General features: G+C 39.0%; 1 protein-coding gene across 3 annotated transcripts in view; it reads left to right on the plus strand.

The window, feature by feature from the left end:
- The first annotated feature begins 2,097 nt into the window (after window positions 1-2,097).
- C2H10orf90 (chromosome 2 C10orf90 homolog) overlaps window positions 2,098-21,143 on the plus strand; it is a 251,954-nt gene continuing 232,908 nt past the window's right edge. Inside the window, exon 1 of one of the 3 annotated variants that reach the window (XM_043986524.1) lies at window positions 2,098-2,339. In XM_043986524.1, coding sequence (XP_043842459.1) covers window positions 2,100-2,339 — 240 coding nt within the window. In that variant the 5' untranslated portion in view covers window positions 2,098-2,099. The remainder of the gene's footprint in view (window positions 2,340-21,143) is intronic. The other 2 variants (XM_043986525.1, XM_043986527.1) reach the window with 2 other exon arrangements.

Raw genomic sequence — 21,143 nt, forward strand, 5'->3', positions numbered from 1 at the left:
TATCTTGATAACTATTTCAATAGAATTGGCATCTGTTTATGTATTTTGTTAAATGCATTTGTGTAATTTAAGATTCTAAATGTGTATTCTAATCTGTTCCCCCAGTTTTGGGGGAAACTGACTAAAATCACTGATAAAACAAGTTTAGGTTTTTAAGGGTTTATTGGAAAATAGAAAGAAAAAGATTGAGAACAGAATTCCAACAGCCTGGCATTCCTATCTTTCCTCAAATTTCCTGTGAAGTCCTCTGCCGCCACCACCATCCAGTCAGGAACCCAAAAAAACCCAGAGCCCTCCGCGCAGGCTCCCTTTCCTCCTTCCTGTCTCCTCCCAGACCATAGGAGGCTCCTCAAGTTGATTGGCTGGTAGCCTTGATAGACAGCACCCATGAGCAAACGTCATTTCCTGACACCAAGGAAAAGCCACAATGCCTCTGAGGCATTTTCCTCATGGTGGAGCTTTCCCACAGCAAGTCTCCAGTAGGTGGCATCATTCCAATCATTACAGTCCCCCCTTTTGTTCCTCAAGAAACAAAATGTTTCCTTGATGGAACACATTTAAAAACATGACTCTGAGAAGGCACCCATAGGTTACAGCTAGCACACAAAAAGTAAAGAACCCTTTTTCTAAAGTCCCTTTTGGCTCTGACATCAATAGTAGCAATAACAAAAATAATACCAGGTGATACAGACAACACTCTATGGAACACTCTGGAGGTCTTGGCTTCCCCTTCATTAAGGGTCTTCAAGCCATGGCTGGTTGACTGCTCTTTGGTCAATGATGCTACTTAACACAGTGATGTGTGACCTGGGGAAAGTCACTCCCCTTCTCTAGTCCTCTGTGACTCAACTATAAAATGGAAGCATTGAACTAGATGACCTCTGAGGTACTTCCAAATCTCGGATTTATGTTGAGGGGTTCTTCTTCAGCCCTTGGTTGGACTGAACAGCACAAGTAAGAATTATAAAAGCCACAATAATGACGATAGCCGATGCTTACCCAGCATTTTGGAAACATGATTTCATTGGAGTCTCACAATGAGCCTGTGATACAGGGACTGTAGGTATAGCATGCCCATTTTCCAGATGAGGAAATCAGGGCTGGGAGAGGCCAGTGTGGGATAAATGGAAGGTGGGTCCCCACAATCAAATGATTCATGTCAGGACAATCACAAGGTCATAGGTATAGACCTAGAAAGCCTCAGAGATCATCTATTTCAAGCTCCTCCCCTATTTTGTAGATGAATAAACTGCAGCCCAGGGATGTTTGGACTTTCCTAAGGTCACATAGTTAAGTGGCAGAGCCAGGACTATAAGCCAGACCTAGCACTAGTACCCAGGTCTCCTGACACAAAGCTGAGTGACCTTGCTACTTCACCATCCTTCTGTCCTCTCCAACAAAGGAAGCTGTTTTTCTAATGCTCAGTTGCAGAAATAACTTCTCTTCTGAGCAGGGAGTTCTGTGTGATGCTTTTTCCCTTTGCCTGAATGTGCATCTTATCTTTCCCAGGGCTGAAGACACTCATTGTGCCTGTTTGCAGCTTGTACTTATTCTTTCCAGTCCTGTTGAGAAAGAGTTGTATTTTTTTAAAAGAACAACAATGGCAAACCCTGGTTTCCATGCAGGAAACTCTTAAAAATGTATCTGTATTTAAGGGAATGGGTGTTGAGTATGTATTAAACTGCCTTGCAATGGGAAAAAAATCATCTTTCAAAACATTAATACAATTGGGAAGAGAAACGATCCTTTGAAATCTAAGAAGGCCTGTTGGTTACCTGATCCAGGAACCATGGACAGCAGAGCAGGGCTCCAGCCAGCTTGGGGAGGGGGGCACAAGCAGCCAGAAGGGGCTCTCTTGCCACCCTCAAAAAGCATTTGTGAGGTTTCCACATAGAAATTTTTGTCTGTATCACAATTCCAAGGTGTCCCCAACAGGATCGGGGGCTTGGAAGCATCAGGTGATGTTTTTACCGGGGACATTTTGCACGCTCTCTTTGGGTCTGGCTTCTGCTCACCACCTGAGAACAAAGGCAATTCTGTTCTCTGGCTCCGGTGCCCGGCTCCGGCTCCACGGCCAGAGTCACAAGATTCTGAGTATCATGCAGCACTCTGGAATTTCTGCACAAACTTGTCATGCGAGGTATGCCTCCAGCTATGTGGAAACAGCGGCCGAGAAGACGTTCCAAATTAAGACCTATAGTACGGAGTTGAAAAAGCATGTGATGGTCATGGATTTTGTGAAGAGCAACTGGTTCCCATCACAGAAAAGAGCCAAGGTATGCATCATTCACATGTGCCAGGGAATGAAGACAAATGAAAAGATGAACAGCAAATATGAGGTGAGACTCAAAGAGATGGGAGAAAGCCCCCTTCTCTTCCTGAACAAAAAAAGGAAATGGAAACATGGGTTTATTACAGCAGATGGGCATGGGTAGACTAGAGAGCATTCCTTTATAGGTGAGACGAAGCTCTTGGGTTTTTTTGTCTCTCCCTTCCCCCACATGCCCCATTTTCACAACTTTGAGGCATATGGACAATGGAAATTGACATGTCATGCACATTGGCATCTCTACTTATAAAATCACTCCTATGGTTTGCTAGAGACCCTAGTAACTGGCTGCCTAGTGATGTCTAAGCAAGAATAATAGTCCCCTTTATTTTCTGGAGTTGGTTCTTTTTTTTTTTTCTGAAGGTTTTCTGTTGACTTTGGGTCTGCAGTGAGGAAGTTCTGACTCACCCATCATGTACTGTATGTATCTTCAGGCTCACATAACCAGCGCCTTTCCTTCTCTGAGACAATAGGACCTTCATGGCTGTTCAGTTATAGGAACCAGGTTTGTGAAAACCAGGACCATTTAGGAATTTAAAATGTCACAGGGAGAGAAAGTCATCCTTTGGACACCCATTTGTATTCTTCAGTTAATATCAGTACATAGGCAGTTATCTTTCTGAAAGTAAACACACGTGAAATCTGATCAGCTTTTTATTGTACAAGGAATAAATTACAAAAGGCTTTGTAATAGACTCCCCTGCAGCTCATTTACACATCTCTTTTGATAAATGTAATATGCAAATTCTGAGTACTTTGCAAAAAAAAGTTCCCTTTATGCATGTTGATGCTGTCATTTCAAAAATCTGATTGCAAATGCCGATGGATATTCTAGATCTTTTTTCCCCTTTCTTTTCTTTTCTTTTTTCTTTTTTTTTTAAATTTCCACTGAGTAAAAGAAAGCAGTTTTCACTGCTGGGCTGAGACAGACTGAAGCCTGGTTTATTTCAGTTCTAGTTCTGGGAATGTGAACTTCCAGGTTCATAAGAGAGATATAAAGGCTACAGATATAATTGTATCAATTCAACTCAAGAGCATCCATTGCCAAAGCATGGATGGGGAGACAAAGGTGGACAATTAGAATAGAATTCAAAGAAACCAGAGGTGTTGTTAGTCACAGGTAATTAATCAGCCAGGGATGGAATGTTATCATTGTTCAGTTTTAGCTGAGGTCGTATTTCAGATCCTGCAGAGAGGAAAGTTTCTGAATTATTATCTTGTCTTCTATGGAAGGAAGGAAGGAAATAGGCATGCATTAAGTGCTTATGTGCCAGGAGCTCTGCTGGGGATAGAAATAGAAGCCAAAAGATAGTCCCTGCCCTTAAGAAACTTACATTCCATTGGGGAAAGACAATGCACAAGAGAGAGCTGAAAGCAAGGGGATGGATGGGGTGGAGCAAATTTGTGGCTCTGTTTTAAGTAATAAGAGATCAATGATGGATTCTGTCTACCTTTTTCTATTGTAGTGAAACCCCTCTGGTTCCTAGCATGAGAGTTAAAAAGGAGGAGGGAAATGTCTTTTCTCTGTAGGATGTTCAAAAAATGAAATAAGATGAAACTTGCAATTAGGCATGGGTGGGAGATATTTCAGGTCAGACCAAGTACATGTTGCATGAAAAAAACATGAAGTCTTTGCTTGAGCTAGAAGGCATTCATGTTTGAAGTTTGTATCCAGTCAATCAATCAATTGATAAACATTTGTTAAGCCACTGGAGGTTATTGAGAGGGGTAGAAGTGACTCGATAGGACCTGCACTTTGGGAAAATCACTTAAGTTCCTGAATGGAGGATGGGTTGAAATAGGGAGAGATGAGGTAGGCAGACCCTCCAGCAAGCTACTGTAATAGTGCAGGAATGAGGTGTTGAGAGTCTGCAGCAGGATAGGGACAGTGTCACAGGAGAGACATATTGGAGAGAAGTTGTGAAGGTGAAATCAACAGGTCTTGACAAAAGATTGGATATGGGGTGATAGAGATAGTGGGGAGTCAAGAAGGATCTTTATCAAACATTAGCATTCACCAGGTCAGCTTGGCTACTCTGCTTTTCTTTTCCATATATGTGGGATGATATAACCTTACTTAAATAGAAGCCACTATTGGATTTCCTCTCTCTAGTGGCCGTCATCAGACACAACTTGATGTTGACCACCTGCTCTTATCTATTTTTAAAATTAAAATTTTTATTTAAAGTTTTGAGTTTCAAATGATATCCCTCCCTTCCCTTCTCCCCTCCCTGAAGTGGTAAACAATCAGAAAGAGATTACAGATGTACAATTATGTAAAACATTTATATATTAGTCATTTTATAAGAAGATTAAAATAAAAGATAAAAAATGAAAGAAAGTAAAAAACCATGTGCTTCAGTCTGTGTTCAATCAATATCAGTTCTCCCTTTGGAGGCAGATAGAATGCTTAGCCATTAAGTATTTTGGGATTGTCTTCAATCATTGTATTGCTGAAATTAGCTAAGTCACTCACAGTTCTTCATTGAACAATATTGCTGTTACTGTGTAAAACATTCTCCTGGTTCAGTTCACTTTAGAATACATCAGTTCATATAAATCTTTCTAGGTCTTTCTGAAATCATCCTGCTTGCTATTTCTTATAGCACAATAATATTCAATTACAATAATATACCACAGCTTGTTTAGCCATTCCCCAACTGATGGGCATGCCCTCAATTTCCAATTCTTTTGTTTTTACCACAAAAAAGCAGCTATAAATATTTTTGTACATGTTGTTGGTTCTTTTCCTTTTTTATGATCTCTTTGGGATATATACCTGGTAGTGGTATTGCTGGGTCAAAAGGTATGCATAATTTTATAGCCTTTTGGGCATGGTTCCAAATTGCTCTCCAGAATGGTTGGATCAGTTCACACGTCCACCAACAGTGCATTGGTATCCCAGTTTTCCCCACATCTCCAACGTCCAACATTATATTTTTTTGTCATATTAGCCACACTGATAGGTATGAGGTGATACCTCAGAACTGTTTTAATTTTCATTTATCTGATCAATAGTGATTTAGAGCGTTTCTTCATATGACTATAGATAGCTTTGATTTCCTTGTTTGAAAACTGCCTATTCATAACCTTTGACCATTTCTCAACTGGGAAATGAATTGTATTCTTATAAATTTGGCTTTATTCTCCATGTATTTGAGAAATTAGGCCTTTATCAGCGATACTTGTTTCAAAAATTCTTTCCCAGTTTTCTTCTTTCCTTATAATCTTGGTTGCATTGGTTTTGTTTATGCAAAAGCTTTTCAATTTTATATAATCATAAATATCTATTTTACATTTTGCAATGCTCTCTATATCTTTTCTTGATTCTAAATTCTTCCCCTGTCCATAAATCTAAAAGATAAATTATTCCATGCTCTCTTTTTTTCCCTTGGTGAGGCAATTGGGGTTAAGTGACTTGCCTAGGGTCACACAGCTAGTAAATGTCAAGTGTCTGAGGCCAAATTTGAACTCAGGTCCTCCTGACTCCAGGGCTGGTGCTCTATCCACTGCAGCACCTAGCTGCCCCTCCATGCTCTCTTAATTTTCTTATGGTATCACCCTTTATGTATAAATCTTGAACCCATTTTGACCTTATCTTGGTATATGGTGTGAGATGTTGTTCTATATTTAGTTTCTGACTTATTGTTTTCCAGTTTTCCCAACAATTTTTGTCAAATAATGAGTTTTTATTCCGACAGTTTTGATCTTTGGGTTTATCATATAACAGATTACTATAGTTATTTTCTTACCTTTTTTTTGTGATGACTCAAAATTGACAGGATTCCATAAAGCATTTGTTTCTCTTATTCTTTCTGGTATGCAAATCACCATCAATGTGTCCCTAATTCCAGATGAAGAAACAGAGGAAGAACTAAAATTATTTGTTTAAAGTCATAGAAATGAACCAATAGGAGAGTCTAATGAACAGCAATTGGTCCTGCTCTTGGACTTTGCCCAGTAAATACAATTTCATGTAAAAACACTCAGACTAGATTTTAGGAGGTTTAGATTTGTTTCCAAACTCAATCATTAAATGCCTGTGAGATCTTGGGCAAGTCACTTCCCTAGCAATTCCATGAACATTATTTCTTCATCTGTGAGAGTAGGTGGATAGATCAGCTCTTACTCTTGCATTCATGAATCCATGCCTTACAATCTCTCTTCAAATACCAGGCACTTGCTTTAAAAATATCATGGCAAAGTGGGTGCTTAATGAATGCTTATAGATTGGCTGATAGTCACATCTTTGAAAAGCAAGCACAGTCTCTCTGTGGATTAAGGAATTGAATGAAAAGAACAAATGAATCCTTCTGCTAAAGATTTTGGAAGTTATTTGTAGAATGTTGCAGAGGTAGGTAAGCGTTTCTGGGAAGATGGCATATCCCTATAACTGCTGAATTTGGGTTCTCTTTAAAAATTTACTTTATTGCTATCTTTTGTTTTTTACATCATCAGCATTTTCCCAAGTATCTCATGTCCTCCCCCCTTTCCCTGGGAGCCATTCCATAAAACAGATAATAGTTTTTAAAAAGAAAAAAAAAAGAAGAGGATAAAATTGGAAAAAAACAACACCATTAGTACATTGAAAAAACAATCTGAAAATGCATGCAATGTACTATACATGTGAATCTTCCAGCTCTGCAAAGGAGGGATGGGGTAGGGATATCTTCTTATACATTTTCTTTAGCGGGCGATGACTTATTATAAATAACATTGAACATAAAAATGTTTCCTGGTAACTATTTTCATTTACATTAATTTATTACAATGGATAAAGTATTATCACACTTTTTCCATAGCTATCTCCCCTATCAGGATACTTCATCTATTCATTTTCATTCATGTTTCCTCATTATGATCACAACTAGTGTGTACTTCATTTTTTGTTTTTGCATTATTTCTTTTCTCCTTTTTTTTCCTTTTTTTTGCATTGCTTCATAAAGGCATCTCTAGGTTTCTTTGCAGTCCTCCTCACACCCATCAAATTGGCACAAATAATTAAAAGTCATTAAATCCTATGCTGATGGAAGTGTGTAGAAATAGGCACATTCATTCATTGCTGGTGGAGTTGCAAACTTGTAGAATCTCCCTGGAGCTCTCAATCCATTAGTATACAATATAAGTTACAAAAATCACTATGTCATTTGATACAATGTATTTAATATGGGAAACATCTTGAAAGTAATAAAAACAACATGAGGCAACTAGGTGATGTCATAGTGGACAGTGCTGGCCTTGGAGTTAGGAGAACCTGAGTTCAAATCCAGCCTCAGACACTGTTTCTTGGCAAGTCATTTAACCCTGTTTGCCTCAGTTTCCTCATCTGTAAAATCAGCTGGAGAAGGAAATGGGAAACAACTCCAGTATTTCTGCCAAGAAAACTCCGAATGGGGTCATGAGGAGTCAGATGCAACAGAAATGACTGAACCACCAAACAAATTATATGAAATTGAAAAACAAAACTGGAAGCAGCCAAAATGTGGTCTTAATTTTACCATTTGATGAGAAGTGTTGGATGCAGAGTGGCTAACATGACCCTTGACCAAGGATGGACCGAGAAACATTTATTCCTTCCATTAATTGGTCCGATAATGAAGTGTAAATAGCAGAAACGATTCAGTTACAAGGTAATTAGGAATGGAAAAAATGATGGTGAGAGTGATTTAACAGTGCCACTTTTATGTTTCCAAAGTCTTTTGATACCATCTGGCTCAGAAAAAGGAAAGACTGACAAAATACATCCTAACCGGGGTTTTTACCCCATGTGAATGCTTCGTGAATTTTAGATATCAAATAAAAGACTCCAATCCTTGCTAATCAAGGAAACATATTGTTGGTGTGGACTAGCCTGACTTTCTTAGAATCAGGGGATACGTAGGTTATTTTAGGACAAGAAAATTCATGGTCCGTAACTTCTTGTAAGTAAGAGATATGTGCAAATCATAGAACATGCATTCTTTAATAACCGCAGCAAAGGCTGATTTAGAGTAAATGATGGTACTTTGGGATGAGTTTTGAGACTCACTTCTTCTTAGGAGCTGGCAGATAGCAAGTACTTGACTGTTGACACCCTTGGTAGATGGGTACAAGATAGCATCTTGAAGCTGGAGTGTCTAATCCACTCTGATTCGTGATGCTTCATGATTAGAGTAATCACATCCATAATTAGATTATACTTTAATGTTTCCATGGAAATTGGGAGGTAACATCATGCAGAGGAAATAATATGGGTCTCTTGGATTCAAGAGACCTGCGTTAGAATTTGGCATCAGATTCTTACTAGCTGTGTCATCAAGGGCAAGTCCCATAATCTCTCAAAACCTCAGTTTCCTTTTTTATAATAATAACGTGCACAACCTATTTCAGAGGGTCTATGTGAAGAAAATGTTTTGAAACCTTTAAAGAAATGATTAAATGGGAGTTACTATTATTGCTCCAACGATTCATGATCTCATTCTACTTTGGATTTTCCTCCAACAATTGAAACCACTCAATCTTGACACTGTGGGAGATACTAATTATGTTTTTCCTTAAGTTCATCATAGGGGACCCACCCAACATACTGGAAGACTTACTTGCTTTCTCTTGACATTATGAGAATACCAGTGGAGCGCACAGCAGTCCACCAATTATCCCTCACTTTTAACTACCCGATCAAGTCATTTAAAATATATATATATATATATCATACATTACTTTAAGGGCATCCTGTCATCTCTGTCTCCTTATTCATTCCTTATTTATAATGTGTTGAAGGCTGCTTACAATGTCTAGGTGTAGGGGCAGCTAGGTGGCGCAGTGGATAGAGCACCGGCCCTGGAGTCAGGAGGACCCGAGTTCAAATCCGGCCTCAGACACTTGACACTTACTAGCTGTGTGACCCTGGGCAAGTCACCCCATCGCCTCACCAAAACCCCAACAATATCTAGGTGTGCTCCATCACCCTCTCTGTGATGCTTATCTTTCATTCCTTGGAAAGATAGTGATCATGACTCACATCCATAAAATAGAGGTCATAGAGTATTGGTATTAAAAAGATAATTCTTTATTTTAGGTAGAACTTTGGGGTCATTAAAAGCAGTTTGAAATTTCCCAAAGAAAATCTAGTCTACTTTCCTTCTCTTATTTAATTATGGATCTGTCCAACATGCACACACACACACAAAACACACGCACACACACACACATGCATACACACACAGAACAATTTCTATGGGTTATTCTCACCATATATCATAGTCTAGATGCATTCTTCATCTACTTGGATATTTCTATTGGGATGGCTATATTAAATTCTATTAAGTAGTTATGGATCTCCTCCAAGAGGTTCTGCATTGTTCTGTCTCAGTTTGATGCAAAATCACTTACCAAGAGGAGAATCTGTAGAATTCTGTAGGGAATCCTCCTTCAATGTGGACTCTATGTTAAATCACTTCCTTTTCAGTAGCAAAGACCTTCATTGAGAGTACATCTTATTAGATGTCTTGCCTGATATTAATGATCAGAGTCACTGAACAAGATTATTTGTATTATCATTCAAGGAATCTTATAAAATATTAAGATATACATCAGAGACACTTTGTTAGAAGAGAGGATTTATGATCCTGTTTTTCCTTTGAATAAAATACTTTTATTATTTTTTTCATTCTCAACAAGCAAGAGACATTATACATTCTCTACTTCTTTCAGTCAATTGTGTGATTGTAAAGAACTGGCCTGTCAAGTAATATTTCTTGTTGAAATTTATTGGGCAGCTAGGTGGCGCAGTGGATAGAGCACCCGCCCTGGAGTCAGGAGTACCTGGGTTCAGATCCGACCTCAGACACTTGACACTTACTAGCTGTGTGACCCTGGGCAAGTCACTTGACCCCAATTGCCTCACTAAAAAAAAAAAAAAATTATCTATTCCTCATTAATAGCCTCATTGAAGATGTCCTCAATATATGGGTATATTTTCCAAAAAAGTATATGGAGAGAATATAAACATATAAGTTGGTCATTATTGCTGTTTATATTGTCATCTATTTTTGAGTGATATTAATAAGATTTTTTCCATGACTCTAGCACCTTCTTCTCCAAATAGCTTGAGAATTGCTACCTCAATGTCCTTACAACTGTATCACCTCCATAAACACTCTCCTCTGCATACTTAAAAACAATGCATATATGGTCAGATTTTTAAAAAAAATGTTTTTCAGATTAAAAAGCTTTTCATTTAATTTTAATTTAATATCCAAAGCATTATAAAATTGTGCATATACATTGACCCTGCAATACCATTACTAGGTCTGTATTCCAAAGAGATCCAAAAAAAGGAAAAGGTAAAAATATTTATAGCAGCTCTTTTTGTGGTGGTAAAGAATTGGAAATGGAGGGGATGCCCATCAATTCGGGGAATGGCTGAACAAGTTCTGGCATGATTGTGGTGGAATGCTATTTTGCTATATGAAGTGATGAGGGGTGGGGGCAGCTAGGTGGTGCAGTGGATAAAGCACTGGCCCTGGATTCAGGAGGACCTGAGTTCAGATCTGGCCTCAGACCCTTGACACTTACTAGCTGTGTGACCCTGGGCAAGTCACTTAACCCTCATTGCCACACACACACACACACACACACACACACACACACACACACACAAAAGAAATGATGAGGGGGATGTTTTCAGAAATACCTTGGAAGGCCTAGAGAAACTAATGCAAATGAAATGAGCAGACACATTAAACACAGTAACAGCAATATCATAACAATGATCAACTGTGAAAGACTTAGCTACTCTAATCAATACAATGATCCATGACAATTCCAAAGGACTCATGATGAAAAGTGTTATCCACCTCCAAAAATAATTGATGGATTCTGAATGCATATTGAAGCATACTTTTCCCCACTTTATTTTTCTTGCAATATAGCTAATATAGAAATATGTTTTTGTATAACTTCATATGCATAATTGATATCATATTGTTTGCTTTCTCAATGGGTAGCAGAGGGGCTGGAGGAAGGAAGAGAATTTAGAAGCAAAAAATTTAAAAAATGAATGTTAAAATAAAGTATAATTATATATGTATATCTATCATATGCATCATAGCATTTACCTTTTTGTGTGTGACAACTTTAGTGCAGTTTGGCTCAGAATGAACTTGTTTTCTAATAAAACCCCCATATCTTTTCCATGTAAAAATGCATTTCAATCCCTTTTCTTTTTTTAATTTTAATTTTCAATGTCAAATTATCTCCTTCCTCTCACCCCTTCCCTATCCATTGAGAAGTAAAGAAATATGATACTCATTCTAAATATAAAGTCATGCAAAACATAATTTTACATTAACCATGTTGTCAAAAAAAGCAAGAAAAATAAATCCAGAAAATATGCTTCAATCTGTATTCATAGTTTATCAGTCTTTTCTCTAGAGGTAGATAGCATTTTTCATTATAAGTACTTTTGAATTGTGGACTTTTTTTAAAAAAGTAATGAACATTTTTATTTCTAGTTTTGAGTTCCCTCCTTCCCTCCCTCCCCTACCCCTTCCCTGAGGTGGTAAGCAATCAGATATGGGTTATACATGTACAGTTTTGTAAAACATTGCCACATTAGTCATTTTGTACAAGAAAACTTGAATAAAAAATGAAAGACAGTGAAAAATAACACACTTCAGTCCATTCCATCAATATCAGTTCTTTCTTTGGAGGTGGATAGTATGTTTCATCAACAGTCCTTTGGGATTGTGTTGGATCATTGTATTGTTGAGAATAGTTAAGTCATTCACAATTCTTCATCAAACAATATTGCTGTCTTTGTGCACAATGTTCTTTTGGTTCTGCTCACTTCACCATACATTGGTTCATGCAAATCCTTCCAGGCATTTCTGAAGTCACCCAGCTTGCCATTTCTTATAGCACAATAATATTCCATCACCATCATATACCACAGCTTGTTTAGTCATTCCCCAATTGATGGGCATTCCTTTGATTTCCAATTCTTAGCCACCACAAAAAGAACTGCTATAAATATTTTTGTACAAATAGGTGTTTTTCTCTTTTTGTGTTTTTTTTTGTTTTAATTTTAATTTTTCATGTTGATTTTGATCACTTTTCTTGATTTTTCTCTCATTCCTTTTTTCCTTTTAAAATATACATTTTTAATAAATAGGATGGTTTTCTTTGGAGGATATCAAGGGGGAAATTTAGGTGATATAAAACCAAATATTAATAAAAATGTAATTAAAAACTGTTCTGTGATGGTCTTATTACATCACACTTTTACATTTCACCTTAAGAACCATTTCTACTTCCTTACATCATATTAGAAACTTAAGTATTATATTCAAAATTTGGTTATTTTACTTTACAAAATGATGAGAACAAGTCACTAAAGAAATGCAGGAAAATGTTTTCTGTTATAATCTCTCTCTTTTTTTGACCTCCTTGCAGTTCCATTCATAAAACCTTTTAGGATAATCTGGCTAAATTGAATATCACACCAAGATTTTCTTGTTGTTTTGTTATTTTGTTTTTACGGGGCAACGGGGGTTAAGTGACTTGCCCAGAGTCACACAGCTAGTAAGTATTAAGCATCTGAGGCCAGATTTGAACTCAGGTACTCCTGAATCCAGGGCCGGTGCTTTATCCACTGTGCCACCTAGCTTCACCCACACCAAGATTTTCTGAGGCTTATTTTTCTCTCCTCTGGTTTTTGACATTTCATGCAGTGATCATTCATTCTCTTCCTCTGTAACATTTCTGGGACCTTGACAGCTGTACTTGGTAAAGATATCAAGTATTTATCAACTAATGTGATGTCTGGGTTCATTTGGTCTATTTTTGGCAGCAATTGCTTTGGAATGGTCAATTTCTTCAAGAAATGGCAATAATCAGAGTCAATAGCTTTACCTTTATCTATTTCCCCTTTTTAGAGATAGCAATTTATTCAAGTAGAAGATGAGATAACACATGTAAAATGTCTTGAAAAACTGTTATGTGTCTGCTATCATTATTATAATTACTGAAAGGGTCAGGTTGAACCTGCTCTGATCACATGTAGAGGAGTGACTTGGTAAGATCTATTCTCTAAGAAAATCATGTTGGCGGCTTCATAGAGGATGAATTCATGTGAGGAAAGAATTAAAATAGGGAGATAACTATGTGGCTGTTCTAGTAGTCCACGCAAGAAGTCCTGAAGGCTTGAACTAAAATGGTAGCTGTGTGGGGACAGGGAAAGAAAGGAATAGATGTTGTGGAGGTAGAATCAGCAAGGTTTAGTCAATGATTAGATTCATGGGGTAAAGGAGAGTAAGGAGTTGAGGAGAATTCTAAGGCTGTGAACTTGGTGCCTGAAAGAATGACTGTATATTTAATAAAAATAGGGGAGGCAGAAGAGAGGTGGTTTTAGAGAGGGCGGAAGACAATGGCTTCTGTTTTGGACATGTTGAATTTAAGATGCCTACAAGACACCCAGTTGGAAATGTAAAGTAGGCAGTGGGACTGAAGCTCAAGAAAGACACTGAGATTTATCTGCACAGAGATGATGATGATTTGAATTCACAGGAGCTGATGAGACTACCAAGTGAGTATATAGGGAGGGGAGAACAAAGCCATCCACAGTTGGACATGAGTAATGACTGCAAAAGGAGACAGAGAAGGACTGGTTAGACAGGTAGGAGGACCAAGAAAGAGAGGAGTGTTAAGAAAACTCAGAAGGGGCAGCTAGGTGGAGTGGTGAATAAAGCACCAGCCCTGGATTCAGGATGACCTGAGTTTAAATCTGGCCTCAGAAACTTGACACTTACTAGCTGTGTGATCCTGGGCAAGTCACTTAACCCTCATTGCCCCACAGAAAAAGAAAAACAAAAAAGAAAGAAAACTCAGAAAAGAGAGAGTAACCAGGAGGATACAGAGATTAGCTGTGTCAAATGATGCAGAGAGGTCAAGAAGAATGAGGATTGAGAAGAGACCTTTAGAACTGAACATTAAGGGATCACTGGAAACTTTGAAGAGAGCAGTTTTAAATGGAGTGAGGAAGTCAGTAACCAGACTGTAAGGGAATGAAGCCAACTCTTGTCCTCTCCTTTATCATGTCTCTAAAGTGAAAAAAGCTTGGTCTTTTTTCTGTAACTTCTTTGTATTTTTAAATTTAATACACAGAAAGACTATCAATATTACTAGACTTTAGGCCTTCTAGGAGTTCTAGAAGGACCCACCAGTCCTTGGGTCTGATCATTGTTTGCCCAGAAATCTTGATGGATTACAAGACTCAATTTTGTTCTTTTTTTTTTTTTTTTTGGAACGGGTGGTGGTGGTGGTGGTGATGGTGGAAACCTTGGTGAATGATTCTTATAGTTATTCCCTTTTTGCTTGGGACCTGAGAGAATTCTGACACAAGTATTTTAGTTTTCTTTTATTATAGATGATGTTATTTGGGGAAAAAAAGGCGATGGTGCCTGAGACTGAGCCAGAGGTACGAAGAACAGACCCAAGCCTCTTGCTATGATAGATTCCTAACTGCCTCTAAACTGGAGTCCACAAAGTCCCCCGTGATGCCTTATCTTATGACCTTGGGCTCCAAAAGACAATCTGCCAGTGGAGAATAAACAGAGATTTGATTACAAATTCTGACAGCCTGGGAAAATTAATTTGATAGGCAAGGTTATGATGAGAAAGAAGGTGGCCCACCCCTAGCAGATGGGAGAGGGACTTCATGGTGATGAAAACTTGTGGAGTAGAGACCAAGGGATAGAAGAGACCCAAGAGCATGTGGGTGAGTTAGAAGATATCTCTGGGAGGAAGTAGGTGCTCCCTCCCATGTTGCCTGCCTTGGCACTAAAGACGCATCGTCCCCATCTTACTTATATTTCTGAGTGCAAGAGCTGGTTGATTCTATGCATGACAGTATCAAGTACCACCTCAGCAACAAATAAAGTCTCCTTTTTCAGGGCCAGCCTAGCTAAGTGAGGAGAGACTCATGATCAATAGACTGGCCACTCAATGAGAAATTCTCTGGCTGAAGCAACCCAGGAAACAAAGAAAAAAAGACAAGATATTCTCAGTCTTGTGCAACTGCTTCTACTACTATAGTGAGAATAGAAAAGGGGACAGGGGGTCCAAAGAATCTCCTTGGCTCTGGATTGGCATTGCAGAGTTGTAGCCAGCTTGAACCCTTTGGCACAATTCTCTCTAAATCCCTACCCTGTAAGTGAAGGCATTTTCCTTGCTGACTTTTGGTAATGCACGCATTAAAAGCATGCAACTGTCCTTGTGAGTGACAAAAACATGCCACTCTCTATGGAGTCCATTTTGGAGGTGATTGCGTTGGTGATTTGTTTTTCTTTGTTGTTTTTCTCTTAAATCAAAAGAAATGCAATGTCATGGATAGGTTGTCAGTCCATGTGCGTGTCTCCCTTCATTGTCCCTAGTGACTATCAGGGGCTGTTAGGTGGTACATTAAAAAGAGCCTTAGCACCAGCCCTGGATTCAGGAGGACCTGAGTTCAAATCAAGCCTCAGACACTTAACACTTATTAGCTGTGTGACCCTGGGCAAGTCACTTAACCCCAATTGCCTCACCAAAAAGAAAGAAAAAAAGAAAGAGCCCTGGGCTTGGAGTCAGGAAGACCTGAGTTCAAATCCAGCCTCAGATCCTTCCTAGATATGTGACCTTGGCCAAGTCACTTAACCTCTATTTGCCTCAATTTCCTCAAAGATAAAATGGGAATAATAATAGCACCTACCTTGCAGGATTGTTGTGAAGATCCAAGGAGATGATAATTTGTACAGTGCCTGGTACATAATAAATGCTCATTTCCTTATTTCCTCCCTCTTCTGGATGAAACCTCTCCAGTTCATTCCATTTGCACAATAGCTAATAGTCAGATCCAAGAACTAGAAGAAAAGGAAATACAAGAAGTTAAAAGGAAATCACTCCCCTGCCCGGGTTTATAGGCTTCAAATCCAATAGATTCTGCCAGTCCATCTCCAGAGTGGGAATAAAGAAGCTCCAGCCCTGAGCCTACCAGGGGATCCTGCCTGCAGTTGGAAAGGGGATAGGGAGGAGCACTGTGTCCCTGGAGGAATCAGGCTTTGGAGATGAGTTTTGCAGTCAGGGAGACCCGGACAAATGATCGAGATCACCAATTTAACAGCCCTTTACAATTTATTAGTATAGGCAATATGCCACTTAATCCCTGCCCAGGGAGTGCAAGGAGGGTGGAGGAAAATCAATCAGCCTTTGAATGACTTTCCAGAAAACAAAAACTAGAGAAAGTCAAGTGTAGGTTTGTTTTAGCTTGCATAATAGATGACTGCCCACACTTTCAGGGCAGTTTCTAGGACTGGTTAAACCAAAGTGAGGCAGCCAACTTGTGAAACCAAACTGTTAATTTTGTGCCAGTCCTTCCTCATTTCTCCAGGTGACCTTGGGCAACCACTCGGGGACTTGGTTTCTTCATTTCTAAAATGAGAATGGCTAGCCTTAAAGTTCCCATCCAGCTCTAGAATTCTGATTCTCTGAACCTGCTTTTAAAAATGGATTTTTTTCATTTATTGATCTGGTACAGGCAGCTGGGCATAATGGACACAGATGAACACTGATCTGGAAGTCAGGAAGATTTGTGTTCAAATCCTGTCTCTGGCACTTATTGTGTGACTCTGGGCAATTCTCTTAACCTTAATATGCCTCAGATGAATGAATGAATTAAAAAAGCATTATCGAGTGTTTACTATGTATAAAGCACTTAGATTTCTGATAATTAACAGAAGGGATGCAATCTACATCCTTGTAGGTGAAGGGAGACACCACACTTGGAGTCCCACATACTGGTGAAATCACAGATCAGTCACATACATATTTTAATCATAATTACAGAAAAACTGTTCTCCTGTTTGATGGAATTCAGATAGACATTTTCCTGGGACAAGTTAATATTAAAAAAAAAAACATTTAAGGAACTGCAGACTATTTCATAAGTGGATAAAAGAACTGATTTTTAAAAAATTTAATAAGAGTGTTTGGATGTATTTTCATCTCCTGTAGGCATTCTTAGCAAAACTCCAGTAGCAGATAAAAGGACAAGGACAATTTGTACCTCATCCTGCTCCCCTGGGACTTTAATCTTCTCAGGGGATACCTTGAAAGCTTTTTGTTACCAGTAGCTTGGAGATGACAGACATTTGGTATAGTGGTATCTATTTAAATACTTGCGCTGACATTTTTCAAGTCAGTTGTGGGGAACAGTTTGGTCTGGGCTAACACTTTAGTCTGGTTTGATGGCTGTTCAGTGTATCACTTGCATTCTCTCTAGACTATTTTGAAATCCCTATTTGTAGTAGAGGGATTTGTCATCTGTTAGTCCATGCAAGATAACAAGATTCTTATGTATGATTCCCGGTGCTAGGTCACATCGTGCTAGGTGGTATTATTATTACCATGATGACTGTGAAAATTCTCATCTTTTTTGAGGTGATTCAGATAGATATGATCTTGGGGCAAGTTGCCCTTTTGTTCTTTTTCTTTTATATTGCATGTTCTATGGATTAATGCACATATCTATATATCTATGTCTATATAAATATTTATTTATACATATACATTTTTTTTAGTGAGGCAATTGGGGTTAAGTGACTTGCCCAGGGTCACACAGCTAGTAAGTGTTAAGTGTCTGAGGCCGGATTTGAACTCAGGTACTCCTGACTCCAGGGCTGGTGCTCTACCCACCGCGCCACCTAGCTGCCCCCATATACGTATATTTTTTAAAAACCAACTCTTAGTAGTAAAATAAAGGTAGTAGAAGGAAATATTACTCTGTATTCTCACAGTGAGTGTCCTTGGTACAGTTTCAGTTGCCAACGGAACAGGAGAGGGACATGTACCATCCTGTTCCCCTGCATAGACAAGCATGTCTCACTCTGTGATCTTGGCCACAAAATATGCCTCATTATTCATATTTAATGTGTTGTTGCTCTGTTAAGAAAGGGATTTTTTTTCTGCAAAATAAAATGTATTGTTATACTTTGTCTTTATAAAACCCTCATTTCTAACTCAGTCCTTCCCTCTTCACCATTCTGAAGAGCCATCCCCCCCTACAAAGAAGGAGGCAAAAAAAGGGTCAACAAAATCAAAACATCAGAAAGGTCTCTTATATAGAGTGTTCAATTCTCATTGTCTCTACCCACCCACCCCTATCTATGCTAAGAATCAGGAGTAGCTCAGCTGTAGGCCTGAATTTTTTTGATCAGCAATATTCTTCCAGGGATATTTCATTTCGATGAGTCATGGAACTTGACTGTCTCCAAAGAACTGAAGGGGAGTATCACTCAAAGGGCAATAGAGTGATGGGTGAGGGCAAGCAGCAACAACATGAGGAATCATGCAAAAGAAGTGTGGTGAATGAAGCGGGCCATCAGAGGAATGAGCAGAGAGAGAAGCAATTAGGAACAACTTTGCTCTATGGATCCCATAGTGTGAAGATGTGAGAATGGCCTAATGAATACATGAGGGAACATGGATGAGAGTTACCCAGGATGGGCCGGCATGGATGACTTGGGAGAGCAAGTCCACACTGATGAGATCACAGAGCCGTTGGGGTACTGGAGTATTGGAGAACTGTTTGATGACAAGAAGATGGGTTAGGAAGAAATAAGTTCATGCAGAGACAAGAGAAGGGAGGGAAGATCTCAGCTGATGAGGTAGTCAGGGAGGAAGTGAATAAGAAGTCAATGATAGGCCTCTGATCCACTTCAATTCTTGCTCGTGACCTTGAGTACCCTTTTCTCTCATATACCCTGAGTTGCTGTGATAACTTCTTCTGTCCCCTGTCAGGCAGCCTGGTCTAGTGGGTGAAGCATTGGACTTAGATTCAGGGGGAAAAAGCCTGGTTTTGACCTTGTCTCTGGCAGTTAGGATGACCCTGGATAAACTCCTTCATCTCTCTAAGTCTTAATTTCTTCATCTGTAAAATGGGGGGGGGTAGGTCTCAGTATTCTTGTAAAAAACAAATGAGATCTCATATAGAAAACACTTTACAAATTGAAAAGCATCAGTATCACAAGTATGCCAGTCAGTTGGTCAACAACCATATAGCTAGAGCTTGCTATGTGCCAGGCGCTAGACATAAGTTGACTGCCAGACTTACAAGAACTGAGAATACAAAGAAAGCATGAGGGGAGGACTGAAGGGGGCTGCAGCAAAACTAAGATGGTGGAAGGGAGGCAGCAACCCAGCTGAACTCTCCCAACATTACCCTCCAAACAACTTTAAAATAACTCCTCATATCATTTTTGCAACAGTAGAACCATCATAAGGTCAGGGTGAGATATTTTTTCAGCATAAGACAGCTTAGGAGGTAGGCAGGAGAGGTTTGTGACACTGGAAGCAGCCTAGAGCATTGAAGAAGCACTAGTGATGGGCCTTGGAGTAATCACAACATAGGCAGCAACTTTAGGAGCTCTTAGCCCAGAGATGGAAAGAGGGTTGGATGATTGGTCAGAAAGAGATTACAGGGGAACAAACCTTTGCTGAAACTGGGTGTAGCTGATATTGATTGGCAACCCTATTGCCCATAAGCATTTCTGGATCTCCAGGACAGGAACACTTGTGATTGATCACAAGGGAGCAGGGGCCCTGGTCATGGCTTTAGGGTCAATAGGAGCACTAGCCCTAGTGGCTGCAGGGGAGTAGGGCCTCTTCCATGATAAAGACAAGAGCACGGACCAGGAGAGCAGTGACCACACCCCTTCCTGGATTACACCATCTTGAAAGAACCAAAAACTTGCAGAACTCTCAGAACTAGCTCTGAAAACAATAGTACAAAAAAGTTTGTACCTTGGCATAGTACTTGTCCACATCCAGGTGAGAAGAGCCCAATTTCAACATAAATTTCAAAGCCAAGAAATAGACTGAAAAAATGGGCAAATAACAAAAGAAGGACTTGATCATAAAAACCTACTTAGGTGGAAGAAAACACTGAGACACAAATTCGGAAGAAGACAACAACATGAGAACAGCTACAAACAAAGCCTCAAAGAAAAATGCTAATTGGGCCCAATACCAGAAAGAATTCTTGGAAGAGTAAAGAAAGAAATAAGAATGGTAGAGTAAAACCTGGGCAAAGAAATGAGTGATGCAAGAAAATTATGGAAAGAGAATTAACAGCTGGGTAAAAGAGGTAGAAAAACACTGAAGAAAATAATGCCTTAAAAACAGAATTGACCTAATGGTAAAAAAGGCATAAAAATTCACTGAAGGAAAACCTCCTTAAAGGGGTTTAAGGGGGAAAACCCCCTTAAAAAGCATAATAGGCCACGTTGAGGAGGGAAGGGGTACAAAAGCTTACTGAAGGAAACAATGCCTTAAAAATTAAAATTGGACAAGTGGAAGGTAATGATTCTATAAGACATTAAGAAACAATAAAACAAGGCCAAAAGAATGAAAAAAGTAAAAAAAAATGTGAAATAACTCATTGGAAAAACAATTGAACTGGAAAATAGATCAAAAAGATCATTTAAGAGTTATTGAACTAGGAGGCAGCTAGGTGGCGCAGTAGATAGAGCATTGGCCCTGGAGTCAGGGGGACCTGAGTTCAAATCCGGCCTCAGACACTTAACACTTACTAGCTGTGTGACCCTGGGCAAGTCACTTAACCCCAACTGCCTCACAAAAAATAAAAGAGTTATTGAACTAACTGAAAACCATAACAAAAAAGGGCCTAAGCATCATATTTCAAGAAATTATTAAGGAAAACAGCCCCAATATCTAAGAGCCAGAGAAAATAGAAGTTGAAAGAATCCACCAATTACTTCCTGAAAGATATCCCAAAATGAAA

This window comes from Dromiciops gliroides, chromosome 2, assembly GCF_019393635.1.
Source record: "Dromiciops gliroides isolate mDroGli1 chromosome 2, mDroGli1.pri, whole genome shotgun sequence".
NCBI classification, from domain to species: domain Eukaryota; kingdom Metazoa; phylum Chordata; class Mammalia; order Microbiotheria; family Microbiotheriidae; genus Dromiciops; species Dromiciops gliroides.